Below are 23,310 nucleotides of genomic sequence, written 5' to 3' on the forward strand. Positions count from 1 at the left end.
ATTCATAAATCATATGTATCTCTTTCTTCCCCATTGGAATGATTTTGTGTATACTATTCATTCAAGAGCCTGAAATGGTTAACTACAGGCTCGATAAGGTGAGGGCAAGATGAGATTAAGATGGGATGTAAACTCTCATCTCCCAGTGTTGATTTCAAAAAATACCCGGCAGGTCCCCAAACATTGAATACTTACAGACAATTAAGTTCGCGAACTCGTTGCAACGATGTCGCTAAACTTTTTTGATATCAGAGGGATTGTTCGTTATTAATTTGTACCAAGTGGACACTTAACCAAGTTTACTATTTGGAAGTGCTGAAAAGGCAGCGTGAAAGTTAGATAAAAACGAGCAAAACATTTCACCAACAATTCATGGCTCTTGCATCACAACAATGCACGAGCTCACACGGCACTGTCTGTGAGGGAGTTTTTAGCCAGTAAACAAGTAACTGCATTGGAACACCCTCCCTACTCACCTGATCTGGCCCCCAGTGATTTCTTTACCTGAAAATAAAGGAAATATTGAAAGGGGACATTTTGATGACATTCAGGACATCAAGGGTAATACGACGACAGCTCTGAAGGCCATTCCAGAAAAAGAGTTCCCAAATTGCTTTGTAGGGTGGAATAAGGGCTGGCGTCGGTGCATAGCTTCCCAAGTGGGGAAGTGACCGTATGATATTCAGCAATGAGGTATGTAGCACTTTTTCTAAGATGAGTTCTCAAACTTGTCTGCCTTGTCTGATTTATGTATTATTAAAAACTAAGTATAGTCCAAGTGTAGTTAAGATTCAAGGTTAGACACACCAAAGTGCTCATACAGGATACTACCTCCTTTCAGCAGCTTTGTGGACCTCCAGTTTATAGGACTATGAGCTAGATTCCACTCTCCTACTCTCAAGCGGTTGGGTTTCCCTACTGCCCCCATCCCAGATCTTTGGAGCATGTAGAACTAAGCATTAGATTCTAGGCATCCCTATGGCCACCGTTCCTTTTCTAGCTCTTGCCTCTGTCATTCAAGGATGGAGTCAGTCTCCAAGCTCAGGAGAAAAGATCTTCTAAGTTAAGTGAGTGTTTACCTTCTGGCTCACCCATTAGTTGGAGCCACTCAGCAGCCAGTCCCTAGCAGACCCAGACTTTAAGGATCCAATTAAAGCGTTGACATCGTCTTCTTGTGGGGAGACCCAGGGTGGCTTCTCCTTTCTGGAGAAAACAGGATGTAAAGAGAAACATACATTTGATTGACCATCCCTTCCCAGCTTCTGACAACTTGTAGGCCTCCTCATGCCATCTTCCCCCACACCTTGTTTTGCCCTGGATATGTTCTCTTAACATAGCCACACTCTCCTACATCTGAAGGTGGTAGTAAGTGAAATATTCCTACACCTGAGAAATGGGCAACCACCCCATCACTTTTGTTCTTTTCCTTTCACAAACTTCTGTGAATGGGACCTGCAACCTGATCTCTCCCTTTCATCACTAACTACCCTTTTAGAACATCTAAAATGGCACCCACTGTCACCCCTCTCCTGAAATTCATTCAAAAGCCTGAAATAGTTAAGTGTGGTCTAGAGTAAGGTGACGGCAAGTTGAGATTAAGATGGGCTGTAAACTCCCATCTCCCAGTATTGATTTAAAAATACCTGGGCAGTTCCCCAAACATTGAGTTGATATGAACATGACTTACGTATTACAATTATTATATGTATTATAACTTGTAGTCCAAGTTAATATTCAAGGATAGATGTACCAAAGTTCTCATATAGGTACAGATCCCAAAGCACTGGTTGGTCAGTGCTTTTTGGAAGATCTTAGAAATTTAAAATGCTGTCTTCCAGGATTTTAAGTTAAAAGAATATCTTGCTCAAACCCAATTCAAACAGGGCAGGAAATAAGATATTAGTAAATCCCAAACAAATGCACTTCAATGCCATCAAGAGGCCCATCCTATACGTGACACCTTGTGTTTGTGCTTATTCCCCTCTGCAATTGGCAAGTGTCTCTATTTTACAAATATTGGCCAACACCCCACCACAAAGAAATAAAAAAAGAGGACCAGATGTTATCCAATATAAATTTGTTTTTATTGAAGCAGCAGTCACATGACTTTATATCTAGTCTTTAGATTAGGCCTGACAGAGTGAGCCAGCCCTAAAAAAATGTTTCTTTTTGCACTAAGAGACATTACATGTTTACATACATCATCCAGTATTGGAAATGAGCAGACTCAAATACAACATGTGTTGGTTACCTGGGAGGTACAGCCCCACTGTTTGTGGTGTTCATATATTTTACAGATACTCCCAAAGACCATTACTAATGGGTTGAAAGATAAAAGAAAATACAGCTACACCAAACCATGAACACAGTAATCAAAGACAGCAGCTTATACACTTTTAAAAAACTTGTCCCTTCCAGGGATGCTTGCTTTCTTTTCAAAGCAGTGCCTGCAAAGCTTCCTCTACATCAAATCAAAGGTTTCCGAGATGGAAGCTGCACCTCTTGGGGCTACACAATGTAAAAATATCATTTGAAAGAACAAGAACTAACGTTCATATTTTGATTTTTATAACAAAGATCCAAGTTTCTTCAATTGGAGGAACGGTGATGGTGACGTGACTACATATTGCAGTGACAAAGTAGGTAGGGTGAAGAAAAAAGAGGGTGGGGTACTGAAATAAAGACCACACACTTGTGAATTTTTATTTCATTTCCAGGCTAACCTACTTTTTATTTAATGCAAATTACAGTACCAGTTAACTATTTCCAAACCAAGTCACACAGAACGAAATGTATTTACAAGGGAATGGGGAAAGGGAAAAAAAAAACATTGAGCATACTTTTCACAAAAAAGTTTATATTTAAAATGAAAAAAAAAATCAGTCACAGAGGCATTCAAGTAGTAATAATGTTATACAGATTTTGCTTTTCCTTTATATCAAGACAGATTTGCACAAGTGTTTGCAATAGTTTGTTTACAACCCACAGTCCTTTATATATATATATATATATAATAAATTTTTAGATTTGTTTTTAAGATGGAAGTGGTCACGCTAATTGGTATGTGTACAGGCCCAAGTGATCCATCGGCAACACATTTATAAATGCAAATTGTACAGGCAAGCACATTTTCATACATCTATCTGTATCTGCCTGTAGACAGATATAGTAAGAAAACAAAAAACAAAAAATGAACACAAGGAAGTCTACTTTGTCAAGCTAACTCCTTATGCACTGGTTGTCCTTTTGCGTTTATTGCAGAGGTGCAAAATGGAGCAACAAACTTGAATACGTTATCACCCTTGTGAAAATAACCCAAAGCCTAGGGATTACTTTCAAAGCCTCTCAAACGTAGACCTGTCTGAGACTCTACTCTGCTTCTAGTTGTCTCTCTTATTTTCAGTGGCTCAGGTTTCTACCAGAAAAGACAGATTTTTCTTGTAAAGCATGCTTAGTTTATTTTTCTATATAGGGGAGAACGTGTTCGGCTCTGTGATTACATGATCTCTAACATGACAACAGGAATCAGATACAATTTTGGTTTAAAACAAAGAGAAAAACCCCAGACTCCTGGGGATCTGGCATTGGCCAAACTTCCTTTGGAAGACTCCAAAGTTAAATCCCTTAAAAAGGAAGGGAAAAAGAAATGAAATGCCAGTGTCTTTATATCCACAGGGATAGAGAAATACAATAGTCCTCTCAGAAACCTTTGCATTGGTGCAGACAAGATGACTGGTTAGGTAGGTTTTCTTAAAACACAAACCAAAAGTAAGTATCTAAAAATTAAGAGGACTTAAAAAAGATGACACATGTCACTGGAAAGAAGGTGCAGTCTTCTGCCTTGCTGGAATGAACACACGATGTTTCAAAAATAGCAACCTTTGGTTTGGTAAAGTTGGTTTTCTTCTACTCAAAGACATCTTACATGGAGTACTTGGAGGCAAAACAAATGATTTTGATTTTTCTTCTTTCAAAAAAGGCCTTCATGATGGGCACATAGTGAGAATTAAACTGATTTTTGAAAAAGAAATGAAAATGCTGTTTCCTTGAATACGGGTAGAGGAGGCGGGAGGGGACGGGCTAAGAGCTCCCCTGTGGGAACAGCAGCCGTGGGCGTGGCAGCACCACGCGCGGCCACTGCCAGGGAGGCCCTAACGCAGGTCAGCTCCCTGGTTACCAACACCCGGAACTAGTTAGAAACTGTGATTTATAAAAGCCAATTCTCTCTCTTTTTTTCTCTCTCATTTGTGAGGGAAGGCGATGAGGAGAGAAAGCAAGCATGAAATCTGCTGTGTGTAAGACCCATGGTGAGGGTTTGGGGAAGAGACGAGCAAAATCGAACCTGTTGGTACCCTCCAGCTCTAGGGCTCCCTGGCACCAGCTAAGTCCCTGGGTGGCCTACGTCCGAAATGAAACCGGTCACTGCTTCTGAGGAGGAAACAGATGCTCAGAACCAAAACAAAGGCAGGGCTTGAATGAAACGAGATTATGAACATGGTTTCCTCTTTCCACTCCTGAGCACGGTATTATTGAAATTCACTATGAAGGGGCACAGACACCGCGTGGTGAGTGAGCTATTATTTCAAAGGGAAAAGGGTGGGACCGGGAGACATGGATAGAGAAACCAATTAAAATTTTAAAAATGAAAAACAACAACAACAACAACAAAAACAAACACATGGCAGCGAAGGCACTCCAAACTATATAGATACACTATACATTGCTAGAGTTATTGTTACAATAATACAGGCCGGTACCTACTGTACAGAGTTAAAACTATATGGCTTTAAAAAGCTCGTCTACATTTTGTCTGATTATTAAACAGAATCACTGCCCTGAACAGTAACTTTTTGCTCATTAATAACAGTTCCTGGGTCCACATATTTACATACAAAACAATAAAACTTAAATTTAAAAACATTGAAAGAAAATATAATGTACAAGCTTGAATTTGGTGAGGAGCTTTTTATTATTATTATTTATTATTATTATTATTTACAAAAAGATATTCAGAGACCTGGATCTCACTTGTATAAAAGAGTTCTGTGATCCCGCCATGATCCTCGAGAAAGAAAAATCATGCATCTCAGCCCTCACACACACACAATAAAATGAGAGAAAAGCAGCTGACTTTTCTCTCTTCTTGTCTTAACCCCATTGATTGGGGAGGAAAGTGTTTCGTAAAACAAACAGATTTTCATGGACTCCAGCAAGTATACCAAGTCCGGAGTAGTGTCTGTGTCCAGATGTTTGGCTGGGCAGTTTGGTCTGAAAGCAGGTCCATTTCTGTCACAGACCTGCTGTTCAGCTTCTTTATAAATCCTTTCTGAAAATGGTTTATCAAAGCCATTCCCTGTAGCAATTTTGCTGCCAAATAGTTTGATTCAGACATCTTTCAAATCTTAATTAGCTCTCAGAAGCTCATTATAAAAAATAAAACTCAATTTGTTTGATTTGGCTTGACTGTGTTTCCTTTCTCACGAACTCTGATATAACCAGAGGTTTGGGAACCCCCCTTTCATGGCCGAAGAGCTTAGCTGAACAGTGAGTGAAAACTAAGATGGCTCACAGTCTCCTTCCTGGGTACTGGTTCGCTTCAGCAGGCAGCAGGGCTCTCTTGGAGAGTCACACACACTTGGTGAAGCAGCAGAACAGCGTACTGCGACCTGCATGAGGGCTGCCATGCGACTCCACTTCCAAATCACCTGGAGGGCGAGACCCCTAACATGACCTAGGATGGCAACGAGGAGGGTGAAGGGAGGTTACACACACTCTAGGGCTCAGCTAATCCTGGCAGGTGTGGGGAAGGGGAGGTCCGAGGGAAAGGGGGCCATCACTTAAGTGATCTTTAAATGTAAAGTACAACTGATTGTGCCTTAAAGATTCATAGGTCAAGTAATGGCCCGTAAGCACCAAGGTGACTAAGTTCGTTTTAGACTTTATATAAGGCCCATAAACATGTCAACCTTCAAAGTACAAAACAAACTAGTTGTGAAAATCTAATTCCTCACTGCAAACGTAATCCTTCAGTCCTTGCTTTCCAAGGAATATTGCTTTTTCTTCAAAAACAGACTGAGTCTTACACTGTTCACTGATACACAAAGAAAATAGAAACAAAAACTCTTAACTGGGTGTTGGGGGGGGGCAACATCCTTCTTCTCACGCTCCAACCAATTTTGATACAGTGGACAAAATAAAAACAAAACAGAAACAAAAAGCAGTATTGAATCTATGTATATAAAACATATATACACACATTTATATAATCAACTTTTCTATAAAGTCAGCAGGTACAAGTGACTGTTTATATCATTTTGATGTGTAGTTTTTAATATTCCTACTACCATCTAGAATCATAATGGCCTATCTGACATGCATCAATAAATAAAATTTAAAAAGCATGAGATTAAAAAAAGCTGAAATTAAATACAGATTCTAGATTTGGATTTAAAATTAGAACTATGTGCAGAATGTGGCAATTTCTGCAAGCTCGATCTACAATGAAAAAAATACGAAAAATAAACCAGTAGACTATTACAGTTCACATTATTTAACTATAATGTCCTCTCAAGTGTATCTTTCTGAGGGAAGCAACTTTAGGAAAAAATCTGGACTAATTCATTCACAGTGGTGAGCTCTGCCCCTGGCCCGTCGCCTTTCTCCAGGCCCATCGGCTCTTGACCTCTGCAGCCAGTGGCCCTTTGCAGTCTTCTCCTAGGTCACCAGTTTAACACTGTACTGCGATCTGCAGAGAACCTTTGGTCTGGCAAAGAAAGACCCACCGTGGAGCACATGTGCTTCTCCTCTGACAGCCTCCTACGTAAGTTTCTCCACCACTAGCACTGATGAAGGGCAAAACAAAACCTTAACCAATTAAAAATCTTCCCCTTTTATAGTTTCAAAAATGACTGACATCCCTGGGTTACAAACATACACGTTTCCTTTTTTGTCTGCCACACCTGCCACCAACATGCCAAAGGCAAGTCTTCAAACACCCGAGGATATGGATTAATTTTACAAGTGACACTGAGTCCCCATGGAGTTACGCCTGCTAAGCTCCCAGCCAATTTCAAGCTGTGCACTAAACCAAGGTCTTACTCTTGACTTTAAAAGAAAACAAAGTTCACAAAAACGTCAGCACAGAACCAAGTTTTCTTCTTTTGTGGAAGGGGCATGAGGCAGGAGTCCTGTTTGGTAAGTATACAACAGCAGACTTTTGATAAAAAGATTGTCGTGGGAGAGAGATTGTGTGTTCTAGTGCTCCGCTTCCCCCCCCAACCCCTCCCACCCCGGGATGCCCTCAAAGTGAGAATACAATGAAATTGGTTTGTATTTATAGATATTTTACAAGGTTAAATAAGAACAACAACAATAATAAAAAAATTGAACACTAAAATGAACAAGTTTTTTTTCGCTTTTTAATTTTCTTTCCAAATGTGACCAGCGTTGCTGAGTGACACTCAAGTAACTGGTGGTTTTTCCTGTGCAGCTGGCTGCTCGGGCCTGTTCAGGTGGAGTTGGAAGCCGATGCCGAAGCGGCGTTGTTGGTCTGCCCACGATCTCCAGCATTAGCATCTGCAAATCAAAAGTTCCGAGAGGGTATGAGCAATTGCAGAACACCCCCAAGAGGAAGGCACACTGCTTCCACTGCAGACTGTGAGCTGTGTGGTCTTCCAAGCTATGTGTGGAATATTGCTTTAAGAGTGGCCAATGCTCTGAAATCTGATTTCTTTCTGCTTAGAGCTAAATCCATGCATTGGCCTGGTGCTGGTGCAGGACGATACTGTCTCTGAGTAAGTTACAGACAGGTAGCCAGACACCGTCACAGCTCCTTACAGCTGGAATTAGTGTATGAATACTCAGCTGGAGTCTAGCTCCCTTGAAAATGCACAGCTGGAAAAACTTGCTAAAAGTTCTGAACCATGTTACAATATGCCATCTGCCTAAGTGGGTAAAATGGGTGGAGGCAATGAAAGTAATATGGGTCAGTGTTGACAGGCATAAGTGCTATACGTAAATCAAACTCAGCTGCTTGCTTTCTAAGTACAGCCCCTCTTCGTCATTCATAGAAATGGAAGACAATCAGCAAAAAAAGAAAACAGCCTCTCTAGTACCAATTCACTTATTCAACAAAGCATCCTGAAGTGAAATATCTTGGCACTGAGCTTAATTTGCCTAATCCTTTGGAAATACATATAACTTGAACTTTCACCCTCTCTCCCCTTTAAAGGTGCAATATTATTTCACAGTATCCATTAACATTTAAATGGGTATTTAATCGTGTCCAGACTCCACCTTGGGCATGCAATAGACTGCGATTTCAGTGGCTGGTCTACTGCCTCCCTGTCACCTCATGCACGAGTGGGAATATACTGCTGGGCCAGTTTTCTCCCAAACACATCATGCTAAGCCATGGGCAGGAAGAAAGGAGGCTTGGTGGGGGTCGGCAACATCCAAGAGCCATCTCCCTAGAAGTCATACCACCTGTGGCCATCAAGGCTAGTGACACCAAAAACAGACCCAGAAGTTGTGTCTCTCTAGAGCCTGTGGCTCTCCTCTATCCTGTGAGGAGTAAACAACATCATGGTTGAATGCAACGTACGGTCTTTGGATTTTTCTACTATGAATTTTTAAATTAGGAGTGAGAAACAAAAGACCCCGAGGACACACAGGAACTCTTAAGGATTAGCTGGTCAGTTTATAATTTCAGTGGCCACTCTAAATACTATACTTCTTTTCTGAATTCCTGATCTCAAAACAATCTGCCCTTATAAACATTTAACTAAACCTTTGGGGAAGAAATGTTTACCTCGCTTAATTTGAATGGTTATGTTTAATTAATTTAATCTGCTTCAAAATAGCTATAGCTGCTTTTAATCCTGTTTTCATGAAAGTGCCGACATTATGGCACCAGGGTCCATGCATTAGCTTCTTACTGCCCATGGCATGGAGTCTTATTAACTCACTGGTATGACATGTGAACAGGTGGCAGGAGAGGGTATATGACATAGAACCTATTCTCCAAAGGCAGGAAAAGGGCCTTTTCCAATAATCAATTAACTATGTCTAATGCTTCACTCATGACTCCTGGTCTTTCTTGGATATGCCTTGCTTAGCAGGAGTTTTATTCTCAATGATCTCCCAAATTCTGGGCATCAAATAACCTAACATCAATTCCTGTCCAGGCCACATGTTTCTGTAAGTCTTTCTTGGGAAAAACATTCATTTTCATAATTTCGGCACAGCAGCCTAGAGAAAGCCTGTAAGGCCACAGAGCTATTTCATACTGTCACGTTCCTCACACACCAGCGTACCGCAGCATCTCCTGTGCTTTGCATGGTACTAAGAACCTGTGCGTGACCATCATCAAACAGCACTGCTCTCTCATTTTCAGACACATGAAGATGACGGGTCAAACTGTCACATTCTGATTTTCCCCAGGACTTAAGAGATTCCCTCGTCATCAGGAATTTATCTGCGTGACCATGACAGCGGCACATATACCAGCGCTGTTAGCAGCTCAGGCCACGGCAGCCATCGGCTACGTCGGCCACCACCTAGCAAGTCCATCTACATGGCCACCCAGCCCGTGACGCTCGTCAGCTCTTTGACAAAATCCTACCTAGCTACTAACCCGCAGATGTCCTTTCACTGGCTACTACCTGTGAGCTTATGACATTCCCCAAACTAGTCTCCCCCTCCTTGGATAAATTCAAGGCTGCTTGTATGGTCATAAGAAGCACAAGCCTTTTAAGTGGGCACATAACCATTGTTCATCTTCTGAACAATAACATTTGAAAAGACACTCAGGCTTCTCAGGTCTGTAATTTAATGATCTATATTTTTCTCTTAATTATTTCCAAATCACGTGATGAGAAAAATTTTAACAGCTAATTATGCTGATTATAAATACTGCTGATACCTAAAATCAAAGCACTGTATTCATGTATATAAAACAAAACAAAAACCTTTTGCGTAATGCAATGAATTTTACTTAAAATCTAATTACACATGTCCTTACTGAAAAAAAGAACAGACTGCTCCGTTTTTTAGAGGGAGACAAAGTACAGGGAGGAGAAAAGCAAAACAAAACAAAATGTGAAGTTCTACAAACTCAATAGTCGCTCCAACAGACCCCTTGGCTTATTCACTGAACGCAGCTACATTTCTTAAGTTTTTCTTGGTATATGCTTGTCTTGTTTCCACTGTCAATTCTATACACTTATTTTACCAAAATTGAATTCATATGGGCATTCATTCTGTAATAAAAATGTTCATTAATTTAAAATTCTGAAAAACAGTCATTTGATTTGGGTGTTTATTGTTAATTTCTGTAACTATTCTTCTCAGTCATTTAAACAGTAACTCGTTAGCAGCAGCAAAGTTCACTTTGTTTCTCTTGCATTCCCTTCTTTGCACTCACACTGGTAAAAGTGATGTTACCTGGCATCATGGTTTATAGGATGGGCTAAGGTCTTCTGATCACAAAGCATCCAATCCAACCATGAAGCACCAAAGACTGGCTCTATAGTCTATTGTTTTTAGTCTTGAGATGCTCTTCTGATATTGACACTGACAGTCTGTCTTTAATTCAATTCCACAAACATTTATCAAGTATGAGATCTAGTTGTACAACTTAATAGTGGTGTGATTTTGGAACAAGTTACTTAACCTCTCTATCCTTCAATTTCCTCATCTGTAAAATGGTGGTAATACCACCTATTTTTATGAAGTAAGGCCCATGAAGTGCTTAGCATAGTACTGGCTTATAGTAATTGTTCAATAAATGGAAAGGTAAAAGAGACATCTAAAAATACATAAATTTAGAGTTTAGTACGACTTCAATAACCACCACCACCACCACCACAGTAAGTACCAGTGGCAGCAGTTGTTAGTATCTGAGTACTTACCAATGCCCCAGACATCATACTAAGTACGCAGTGCAGGCATGTCATTTAGCCTACACAGCAATCTCAAGAAATAGGTACAATTATTGCCCTCACTTCGCAAATGGCAAAATGGAGACCCAAAGAGATGAAGTGATGTACGTAAGGCTGCAGGGCTAACAAGTGGGATTACTGAGCACCAGAGGGAGCAGAGGAGAGAATGGTGACCTTTACAGGCAGTAGGCAACAGCAGAAAAGATTTCCTAGCAAAGGGAGAAAAGAGCTTAAGGGGACTTTGATTCAGACCTAACCCCTACATAATCCACTGTGATTTCTAGAAGCCTACTTCTATTATCTAAAGGGGTTACTACATTAGAACACATCAGTGAATTTATGATAAGAAGTAAAGGTATAGTTATTTTATTTTCTAATTTTCAAAGTCTGTATGAAGTATATAGTTACAAGTGTTTGGGAAAGAACTATAGAGCTGATAGTTTACTGACTTCCTAGCTTCCAAGAAACCAATGCCCATTACCATCCTTCTGTTGCTCCTATAACACCAACCAACCAACCAACCACAGACTTGAGGGGGAATGGAGAGAATAATCAGCTTTGGGAGAGGAAGGTATAACATCATTCTTACATATTGTGGTAGCCACCTTTCTAAATGGCCGCAATGAGTCATGACTCTTGGTGTCTATGCCCTAATGTAGTCCCCGCCCCTGTGTAACCAATAAAATACTATAGAAATATGATGTGTGACTTCCAAGGCTGGGACATAAAGGACAGTGTGGCTTCCACCGTGGCTTCCTTCTTGAACCACTTGGTCTAGGGGAAGCAGCTGCCACAATGTGAACCACTCAAGTAGCACTACGGAGAGAGACACTGAGGGACGAGGTCTGCTGCATACAGCCAGCAGGGATTCTCCAACCACATGGAGTGAACGGGCGTCCCGCAAGCTTATCCTCCAGCCCCAGGCAAGCCTTCAGATGTCTGCAGCCCGGATGATATTCTGACGACAACCTCATGAGAAAGCCTGACCTAGAAGCTTCCAGCTAAGCTGCTTCTGAATTCCTGACCCACACAAACTGTGTGAGATAATAAATGTTTATTGTGTTTAAAGCTGCTAAGTTTTAGCATCTCTTGATATGCAGCATTATAAAACCAATACATACACACATAGTCAAAGAACTTAAATACCAGTTAGGGTTTATAAGCCCAGCACCACGACCAAGTCTCTACAAAATTAGGTATGCTCCTAGTAGGAAGATGGCATCCTATGACCAACTGTTTTTTCCCTAATCCTAAGACAAGTCTATGGTTCTATGGCTTTTGTACTGGATGTGGCAAAAGGCATCTGTGCATGTATTCACTGAAACCAGTTTTATTCTGTGTGACTTTAGAGGTAAAAATGACAAGTCGGGCAGTCCCACAGTGAAGCCGAGGGTGAAACCCTAAGGTATCAGGTCACCAGAGTCCAGGAGGCTGCAATTTTGTTCTAGAGTAAATTTTTTACATGCAAAATTCCATACATATACTTTTTCCTAGGGGAGTATTCGTCCTTCCCCCCCAACCCCCCACCCCCCGATTCAGAGAGAATTGCTAGATAAGAGCTGCTAGATAACTGAGTCATTGGTTTGGTGGGCAGCTGTCTCAATACTGAGGAAACTACTCCACCTGGCTGTCCAGGTCAGAAACCAAAAGTGTCCGACCAAATGTGCACATGGGGGAGGGGAAGGAGAGTAAGTGGAAGGGCCCACATTTATAAACTGTAGCTAAATGGTTTGAATACAAAGAGGAGAAAACAAGGAAACAGGTTGGGAGGAAAGGACAGAGAATAAACATAGGGGCTGGGTTCCCAAGGCTCTGCCACCGCAATCAGTGTTCCATAACTATGGGTTCTAATTGACATAGGTGTTCACTGTCTGGCCCAGTAGCAGTGATGGGAATGTTTCATCTGCACTCTCTGAGAGGGTGGCCGTGTGCTAGACAGGATTAAGTTTGAGATTAAATAAAAATGTAGTTCCTTATTTATCCTAAGCACATTTCAAGTTCTCAAAAGTTATAAAATCATTCAATGTTTAATATTTTTATTATTGGCATATCAATCAAAGTGTATTTCAGATACATCAAATCCCTTTTGTGTTTTACATGGACTTTATAAGTATATCTGGGAACTTATAAAGTAAACTTTTAATTTCTTATTTCCTTTATTGTGCTCTTCCAGGCTCATTTTATGTGCTTCTATTCACCAGTTATCCTCTTTCTATAATAGTCAGAAATGACTCATGACAGGTCAACTCTTCTAAAAGGGAAGATTTTGGCAGCCTGGGATGCTATTTACAGCGTGTAGCTAACTCAGGATATGTCCCTATTCAAGCTGTTCTAAGTGGCAATGCCATTAACTGTAAAACTAGGTCTCGGACATTATTGTTGTAACTGATTCATGGAACAAACACATCATTACAGATAATCAAAGGTATACCCTAAGTTCATATTTAAATTGAAATCATAATCTACACTAAAGAAATCAAAGTATCACCTGTAAGGGGAAGAACTCGATTTTCATTTTTCTTTTTATAATGTCTACTATGATTCTGACAATATTGCGTGTATAATAATGAGGGAGAGGGAGAGAATCTTCCTCAGCAAAACCTCATCGCCTCTCTTTTCATATTATTCTGAGGGAAAAGGTGTGGCGCGAGACACCAAGGTGGCTTCATTCATTTCAAAAACAGAACTGAAATTCAGACGCCAGCGAGCTAACTAATCCAGCAGCAGACTGGAGAGCTTGTCAACAAGCCTGTTTGTATTTGCTCGGCCAGCAGCGGGGAGGACCTAGCTCGGAGCTTGGGGGCAGAGCACATTGTATTTAAGGGCCTGACTGTTCAGAGTAGGGAACTGAAGGCTACGGAGGACACAGAAAACATTTTCCATCTTTTAAGTTAAAAAATCTAATAATTTAGGAATAAAGAGTAAGAAAAGGCATATAAATCTAAGCAGGTGACTTCAGGCAAGAACTGAGGAACATGGAACACCAGAAAGGTCCACAGGACACCCACCAACTTAAGATTTTACATTACTTTTGCTGGTGGGGGAAAAAATCCTGGTAAAAATTTTAACTTAATAGGAGAGAACACAGTTTGCATGAAAAAGAAACAATTTCCTACAAGTGACACTTAACACTATGCTGGTGAAATAATGACTAAGCTAATGACTTCAGTTATCTCTATATTAACTCGCCAAACGAACCCAAAACCCTGACAGGGGGTAGATACAACCTCCTTAGTGTCAGTGAATTTGTCAAACTGGCATATGTGGATGGACGTCTATTTCAAACACAGAGCCAATAGGAGGAAAGGGGTATAGCGCCGTACCTAAAAGAGACACCTCTGTTCTTTGGCTACCATGTTGGTAACACCTAAAAACAACAATGAGCACACTGTGCACCTCCCCACCCCCCACTCTGGGCTGGCTAGTGTGAAGGGAATGGAGAAATGGAAAAATGCGCACTACCAGTGGGCAGTGTAAACTGGGACAAGATTCCTGGAAGGCAGTTTGACAACATGTATCAAAAACTTAAAAATTCTTCAGACCTTTTGACTGGCAATTCTATTTCTAAAAACCCAACCCAAGTATCTACGAATAAGGAATTAGTTAAATAAATTATGGTACAGACTTAGAATACCAGTTAAATACTATATAGTCATTTACTCCCATCCCCCAACTAGCATAAGCCCATTTAAAAAGCATGTCTCTCTGTCCATTTATATATAGACTGAAATATAAAATAATGTTACCTTTGATTATCTATGGAAGTGAGAATATGGGAGATGTTTTTTTCTAAAATAACTATATATATTATGTTGTTAATAGAGAAAACTCCCTGTTTTTAGTTGTTTTTTTAAGCTGTGTACTTTTATGCAATTCCACATACATATGGATTAAGATAGAGCAAACAGAAAGGACAGGGTTAGGAGGACAAAAACCTGAGGACATACCCTGAAGATTCTACAACTAACCAGGACATGGACACAGCTTTCCCAGGGCACACTGTGAAAGTGGCACAGAAGCAAAGCAAGAGGTACTTGGGCAGGGGAAGAGGGATGAGAGCTGTTGTTTTAGAAAAGTGGGAATTTTATACACTAACTTAACATTTCATCTCTTAAAAAAATCAGTGGAAACAAACAATGGGAGAAATTATTCTGGGTTTAGTTCTGTCCATTTAGAAAGAACTGGCTGGTGATATAGAAGGTAACAGTAATTCTGGGTAAAAATAACTGTAATAGTTAAGGAAAGAAGATCACTGGCTCTAGCTAAATCTGAACTGTGACTTTCAGCAAAATGGATTTCAAAAAGTTCAGAAAACAAATAGGTATGATTTTGTGGCTAGAGGCTCCAAAAGGGGCTAATAACTAACAAGAAACAGAAATTTATAAAAAACAAAATTCTGACCAAGCAATTGAAAATAATCTCAATGCAAAGTAAAGGGAGAAGAACCAAAGAGAGCAATATTAAAGGAGTTTTCTCTGATGAGCTCATATTAAAAATATATAACTTTAAGAAGGGCACATATCCAAGGAATAGAAAATAACAATGTGAACCTGTAAGAAGAGGCTAGGTTTCATTTAAATAAGTAACAGCGAAAGGTTTTCAAAAGCAAGATCAAGAAAATTAAGCCCCCTGATGAGGTAAAAAGACAGAGAAGACAGACCTTGTCCAACTCCTATCATGATTCCCTTTTCTGTTAGAAGGGTTTTCAACCTGGAAAGGATATAACAAAAATCCTAATAAACAAAATGCAGCCCAAAGAAGGTGAGGGAAATCTACATATTTAAATGTCTTTAAACCCAGAATCTATATATATATAGTCCAAGAAACAAATTCTAACATGGATTACAGAAATTCAATTTAGAAATATTTAAGCACCAGAAATTTCCCTAAGTCTTAAAAAAATGTTTTATTTTCATCTTTGATAGTTAACACCTTTTTGATAGAAAAGAATCTGAAAATTTTCTTGACAACAAAGCATTTTACAAAGTTTTTTGTAACATTATTATATGTATTGTAAGGTTGGTCTAGAGCTAAGCAAACAAGAAGGGTAATCAATTACTTAAAGATCACTAGAAGAATTATCTCTAGTAAACCTTACCTGGTCCCATTTAACTTACTTTATCAGTAATTTCAAAAAAGGCACAAAAATCTGTGGTAGGCCCTGCCCTGTCCTATTTGATGGATTTTATTAATTGCTTGGATAGAGGCAAAAATTGATGGTTAGGAAATGTGCAACTGATATACAATTAATTGTACAGAAAACTTAACACCCTGACACTTGAGAACATATTCAGGGTTAGGAGTTAAAATTCTCATTAGTGTGGAGGGCATGTTAGCCATTATTAAAATTTGAAGGATTTGTGTGTACACAGATTGGGTTGGTTCTATATAACCCCAGAGTAGAATCACTCAGTGGAAGAAGGTATTGGGGGACAAATTTCAGGGTGAATAAAGGGTAAACTTTCTAATAGAGTGATACAAAGATAGAATGTGCTCATTCTTGTGGCTATGAGCTTCCAGTTAGTGAATATATTTTTATGCATAGGATAGATGACTAGTTCTCAGTAGATAATTAGAGAGGTGAACTCAAATCAGTGTTTTTCAAATTTGTTTTAATAAAAGAACCATTGCACTGAAAGAAACCTTACCCAGAAGACTAATATACAAAACAAATAAAGAGAGAAAACTGCTCTAGTTGAAATTTCCCACCATTCCTCACACTTAACTCATCTTGCATCAGATAATCTACAAAAGCGTTTGTTTTTGATTAGTAAAACTACAACTTCTCAAGATTCTTTAGATGGTCTCAAGATGGTCTAGATGAATGGTCTCCCAAATGGAATAAATGAGAAGATCTGTTGGGGGTGTGAAGAAAATCAGGATTTTATGTGTGTGTATATATGTGTGCATATATATATACACACATATATACACACACACACACACACACACACACACACATACATATATAAATATATCAAAAATTTTGATATATATATCAAAATAAGAAATTATGCTTTATGGATTGAGAGTAGTAATGTGTAATTTTCAAGAATTTCTCATGTCAATCAGAGCCATGATCAACTATAATGCTCCCTGATACTGAGGAATCTTTAAAATTTTAACAATTTTAAAGATGTGAAAGCTTTTGAGAGAAAAAAGAAGTCAACACGCACAATTTAACACAACTAGTTGTTTACAATTTAACACAACTAATTTAACACAACTGTTTTAATTTTTGTGTTTCTATATAGTTCCTATCCACATGCAAACTCACATTTTGGCAGTTACCAACATGGTACATAGGATTTTTAGATTTTCTTCACGTAAGTTGAGAAGATTATTTCCACAAATATCTATAAGCTTCACAATATTTTTTTTGGTTACATAAAAATAGAGACTCAGAATGTACTGAAATAATTACCTACTGTTGACCATTCAGATCAGATTGGCTCTTTTTGTTATTATAGACTTATTTATATCTTTGTACATGGTAGCTTTTTTTCTTGTTAGATTTATCCTGAAGTTAAGATTCCTAAAGGGGGATTAGTGAACTAAAAAGTATGAACTCTCATGGTTCGTTATACACAGTAATGCTTTCTAATAAGTCACAATCAATTCACCTGCAGTTACTACCTGAACACACCAGCAGCTAAGCACTCTGTACACTTTACAGCTTACTTCTCACAACTCTATGAAGTATTTATTGTTCCTTTTTTATGGATAAGAAACTGAAGCTGAGAGAGCATGTTTACGAGATGTGATCAAACAATACAGTGAATATTTAAATAAAATTTTATTACAGTAAATGACACATTGCCAATAACCCCCCTCAAAATATTCCCCCTCACTTCGAACACACTTATCCCGTTGTTCTTGCCACTTTCTGAAGCAGTTCTGGAAGTCCTCTTTTGTATCTTCAGTTGCACTGTTGTGGCTGCCTCAATGTCCTGAATCATTTTGACTTTGGGGACGAGCCAGAAGTCACACGGTGCCAGATCCAGTGAATAAGGTGAATGAGGACACACTGTAATGTTTTTATTTGACAGAAGCAATGTGTGTCTTGGAGCATTGTCATGATGGAGGATGGTTTACGGCACACTTTAAAATACATCTTCTCTCAACCATAGCTCACATCCAACTGCACTGAACAAGTTGAAACTTGCCACACACAGTTACTAAGGTTTTACGTGCTACTTTCCATATTGAAGATCCCTGCCTTTCTGTTGGATGGCACTCGGCAGCAGTATTCATCGTATTTTGTGATCACAGTGGAAAGGTTCCATGTCACACCTGGCTTCTGGTATGGCAATTTCTGTCAAATAAAAACATTACAGTGTGTCCTCATCCACCTTATTCACCAGATATGGTAGCGTGTGACTTCTGGCTCTTCCCCAAAGTCAAAGTAACCACGAAAGGTAAACATTTTGACTCTATTCAGGACATCGATGCAACTATGACAGCACAACTAAAGACACTCATGAAAGAGGACTTCCAGAACTGCTTCAGAAAGTGGCAAGGACGATGGGATTAGTGTGTTCAGAGCAACGGGGAGTATTTTGAGGGGGATTAATGGCAACGTGTCTTTCACTGTAATCAAATTTTTTTATTTCAACATTCACCATATTTGTTGATCACACTTTGTATTTCAAGGTCTTATTAAGTATGGTCCACACTGCCAAATTCTTATTAAAACAACAACAACATATATATATATATATATATATATATATATATATATACACACACACACACACACACACACACACACACACACACACATATATGCATTTATTTAAATATAGGCAGCCGCTAATGTCATACAGTCAATCCATTCATTAGATCAGCATTTCTTGAGGAACATTTGGCGACATACTTGGGCTCTTACTACTCTGGCTGACACTGAGGGGCACATAAAAAGTATCTATATGAAACTCTATTATGTTTATTGTTGGAATGGTAATGAGAAATTCATTTATTTTATCTCCTACAGTACCAAATCTAAGGCTCTAAGGGAGAAATTCTTCTCAAAGAGCAGCTCCAGAAATGCTTTGCTTCTCTTAAGTCACCAGTGTGCTTTTTATCTAATGAACAACGGGAAATTTTAAGATAACATTACTTTATTTACTTTAGCCAGTAGGAAGCTCAGAGCAATATCTGAAATCCTCTTTGGTCACTATTAAGATATTCAAGGCATGCATTTCTCTAAACTAATTTTAGCTCTGTTCTCAGCCTACTAGTCTTCTATTAAATTCCTCATATCCTGATTTATTTCAACTTTGAAGTAAACTCTAAGGATCACAGTCCAATGCCAGTTTCCATATTTATGTTGAAATCTAATTTATATATATATATAGAAATATACATATATATAGCAATAAAATAAATAGCAATAAAATAAATTTTGTCTACTATAACCTGAATCAAAGTAACATAAAAATAAAGTTACACCAGGCTCCTACTAGGCAAATTGCCCAAAAACCTTAGTTTACTTTAATTAGTTTAGTATCTCACATTAAGAAAATTTAAAATTACTCAAAACTTACAATCATAATTCTCATTTTTCTCCATAGTCTAAAGAAATTCTATGAAAACTCCTGGAAACAAGCTCAACAAGTACACACATTTAGTTCAGGGTTAGGGCCTATTTCAAGATTTGAAAATCAGTGTAATCTAACCTGGACCAGTGATTTATTAAGTTTATTAATAACTCATCTGAGCAATTCTGTCTTCCTTCTAAATAAATAGGTCAGTTTTTTTTTAATCTTGTACTTTACATTAAAATAATTTAAAGCACATTTCATTACGTATTTGGTTTTTACAAAATGACTCTAGGAGAACTGTCACTCATTTTACAGAAACGAGAAAACTAATAAGACAATACCAAAATTAATAAAGTTCAATGACTTTCTCAGGATAGCATGTGGTGACCAAAGTAGAACTAGAAAAAAGACCTTTCTTTCTGGAACAAAGGTAGGACAAGGACTAGCACAAAATATTTTAAATCTTCATTAGCCACATTCTAAAAGATTAATATTGTACAGGAACAAACAACTCTGTCAGACAACAGATGGATTTTGACCTACTGCTGAATGCTAGGAATTAATAATGAAAGATTTTATCTCCTGCAGCATAAATGCCCTTAGGCAAAAATGGGTCTGATCCAACTTAATTCAATGTAATAGATGATTTAATGAAAACAAAGTCAGCTCCCAACATCTGATTTTTGTTAAAAAAAAAAAAGGGGGGGGGGAAACGCACCAAATTCTGAGCCTGATTGTGCTCCTATTATAGTTCCAATTTCCTTTTAAACAGTATCCAGCCATTCTTTGGAAGACCTTCAATTCACTCAAAGGTTGAATATTTTCAGAATATCTGTAATGACAGATATTCATCATGCCTCACTTAATCAGGCACCTCGTTAGCTGGCTAGGGACCAGCACTATACGGAAATCTACCCTGGGAATCATGTGGGCTTTTTGTTTTTGAAAGATAAGATCTAGTCACAGTCTGACCCAAATCTTAGTTAAATGTATTTGCATTGCAGTTTTAGCCCTGTTAAATGATTCAATTCTCCAATCTATATTTTATACTTCTTAAAAATTTGCCCTCTAGTATACTAATATAATTTACGTTCAGGGTGATGAAACTGAAGTGAACTATGTTCAATAACATTACATTTATACAGATTGTGTTCTGCTATCAGCATCTCATTTGATAGATATAATCAAGAAATTATATGGAAAGCATGACTTTCATATTAACAAATAAAGCGACAGAATTTAGCACTATAATAAGATATTTACACCTTATATAAAAAGTATTTACAGGGTCCTTTGTGTTTTCGAAAATAAAAAAAAATATTTTAGTCACATTTATTCATCTGGCTGTGCTATATTTTTGATACTTGGGAGGTATTAAATGTTCACATGTATCAAATGAAATATAATGGAGATAATCATGTCTTTTTTAAAAAAAAAATGTATTTTCATAGAAGAGACTTAATGTGTTCTCACCTGAGGCTGCTGTGGCATTTGTAGGGGTTGAAGCAGCTGCTTGAATCCGAGCATGAGGAGGAATAAGGATGGTAGCAAGAGGTGGATTACTTGACAGTTCTAGAGAAATGGAAGACACACATGTTAGAACTCACTCTTAACTTTGTATGTAAACTACTTCATTGGTGACAATAAATATACTACCAGTGTTGTAAAGCACTGGCTTAACAACAACAAAAAGACGTGATAAACTTACATCTGAAACTAAACCAATGAGCTACAAAGAAAGCCCACAGAAATGTTGTAATACATAACAAATAAACTGTCTGCTAGAATTAGAATATATCTGAGAACTAAAGATATCTGGGAGAAAGGCATTGGCTGAAGTTTGAGAATAAGCGTATTAATAGGATCTATTTCCATCTTTCATTAACTTAAATTTACTAGATTTTCCCAAGACATTCTGACAATATTTACCTAAAAAATTGAGGGTGATGATGTCAGAGAAAAAAGAGTATGACTGTAGTCTGCGGGTCTGTATGTGTATGCACACACAACTGCATGCACAGAACAATCTACTCAATTGTTCACGAGCCAGTGGCAGATAAGATCTATCCAAACACTCGTGGAAACAGGATTTAACAAACATCTGTTTAAAGTCTCATTGTTTTTATCAAAAATATCTCTATTCATTTCTATTTTGCTTTGTTAACCAATAAGATTGTTACTTTTTAAAAGTTTGAAATAGGCTTTTTACCTGCATGTGGAAAGTTTCTGTCAGTTGTATACAGACTGGCTTTCTTTAAAGAATCAAGTTCTGTAGATGAGCCTTAAGAAATAATTTTAAGATGATATTGGATCTAACGATGTAGACAGATAACAAGGAGTGTAGGTAAGCTTTTGTATATAAGCATCTCACGTCAGCTTCCGGTAATGTGACTGTTGTGACTGTTCTCCCAGTCCGCACAGATAACCCTAGTTTATTCCTGTTATTCATTCCAGCATTTAACCAGTGAGTGTTCTTTTTCACCTTAATAAATATACAGTTTGGAGGAATAATTACACAACTATACTACTAGCTACAGAAAGACGTTATCCTCTGAACTACAGTATACATTTTGACAATTCACAGACATGGCATGGAATTTTAAAACTTAACAAGTTTTAAACAAGTAAGTTTTTTAATTAAAATATAATTCACATACATAAAATTAATCATTTTAAAGTGTATGATTTAGAGGCACTTTGTACTTTCACAATCTTGTACAACCATCTTCTCTATTGAGCTTCAGAACATTTTCATTGCCCCTAAGGGAAACCTCCCAGCAGTCTCTTCCCATTGGTCCCTCCTTCAAGACCTTAGAACGGGAAATGTTTGAATGTAGTAGTTTGAAAATGTTTTCTGGTGCTAAGTCCCTGTTAATATTGAGTTATTCAACTTAATACTAAATGTCTAAATGTACTAAATTAAGACACTAAGTGATACCTAATTCTGGTAAAAAGAAACACGCTGATGTCAAGATTTATGAATAAATGAATGAGCGGCAAAATTTAAAACTGAGAGAAATTATTCGTTATTCTTTGCCTTTAAATGAGATGACTTAGGTCAGCTCATAACAGTTTTCTCTGGGAAGATAGCTGGAAAACCATCACCTTAATGATCAGGTTCAAAGAGATGCTGTTTTCTCATAATCAGCTTTAGTAGCTATTTTGGTTCTGACTAAGGAACAGGAAAATCAAGTCAGTTCAATTATAATCTACAGTCTTATTCCTTGGAAAGCAAGAGAATCTCAGTTGCCATGGCTGATAACCTTGTGGTTCTAGGAATAAAAATGAATGTAGGATGTGGTAGTTACTCTCAGTGACTTAAAAGAAAGTCAGATTTACCATCCCAATTAGCATTAAAATCTGCTAAACTAGAAAGGCTTCTTTCATATCCATCAATCTACACTCCCATCCATTGAACAATACTGAACATGAAACAAGGTGTTAGGTCCCAGGACAGAGAAAGAGATAATTGTCTTTGTCTGATCAACAGAAATAGAAAATGGAAAGACAACCAGACAAACAAGCAGGCAAGAAAGGCATTCGACCTATTCAGGATTCGGGCACTTCTAAATGAAAGATCTCTATGACCAAGTGCCCAATGTCTAAAAGAAAATCTAAAACAGGAAAAGATGACTAGAGATTTTAATGTAAGACTTTTTGATAAAGCTACTTTTAAGATAATCTTTAAAATAAACTGAGTATAAAGGTCTGTGGGCACTTTACTTATGGCCCATGCTGCCCATTTCCTCCCATTTATTTACTTTCTCACCAGGTCACCTATCTGTCTGTGTGTCTGTATGTCCAGTCAAGGGGCCATGGTGGTTTTG

General features: G+C 38.1%; 1 protein-coding gene across 2 annotated transcripts in view; it reads right to left on the reverse strand.

Moving 5' to 3' along the window:
- Positions 1-6,216: 6,216 nt before the first annotated feature.
- Positions 6,217-23,310, reverse strand: part of GSK3B (glycogen synthase kinase 3 beta) — a 185,973-nt gene continuing 168,879 nt past the window's right edge. Inside the window, exons 10-11 of one of the 2 annotated variants that reach the window (XM_081064959.1) lie at positions 20,957-21,055; positions 6,217-7,575 (exon numbers count right to left, since the gene is read on the reverse strand). In XM_081064959.1, coding sequence (XP_080921085.1) covers positions 7,508-7,575; positions 20,957-21,055 — 167 coding nt within the window. In that variant the 3' untranslated portion in view covers positions 6,217-7,507. The remainder of the gene's footprint in view (positions 7,576-20,956; positions 21,056-23,310) is intronic. The other variant, XM_081064958.1, reaches the window with a different exon arrangement.

Source organism: Rhinolophus hipposideros (assembly GCF_964194185.1).
Source record: "Rhinolophus hipposideros genome assembly, chromosome: 2".
Classification (NCBI taxonomy): Eukaryota; Metazoa; Chordata; class Mammalia; order Chiroptera; family Rhinolophidae; genus Rhinolophus; species Rhinolophus hipposideros.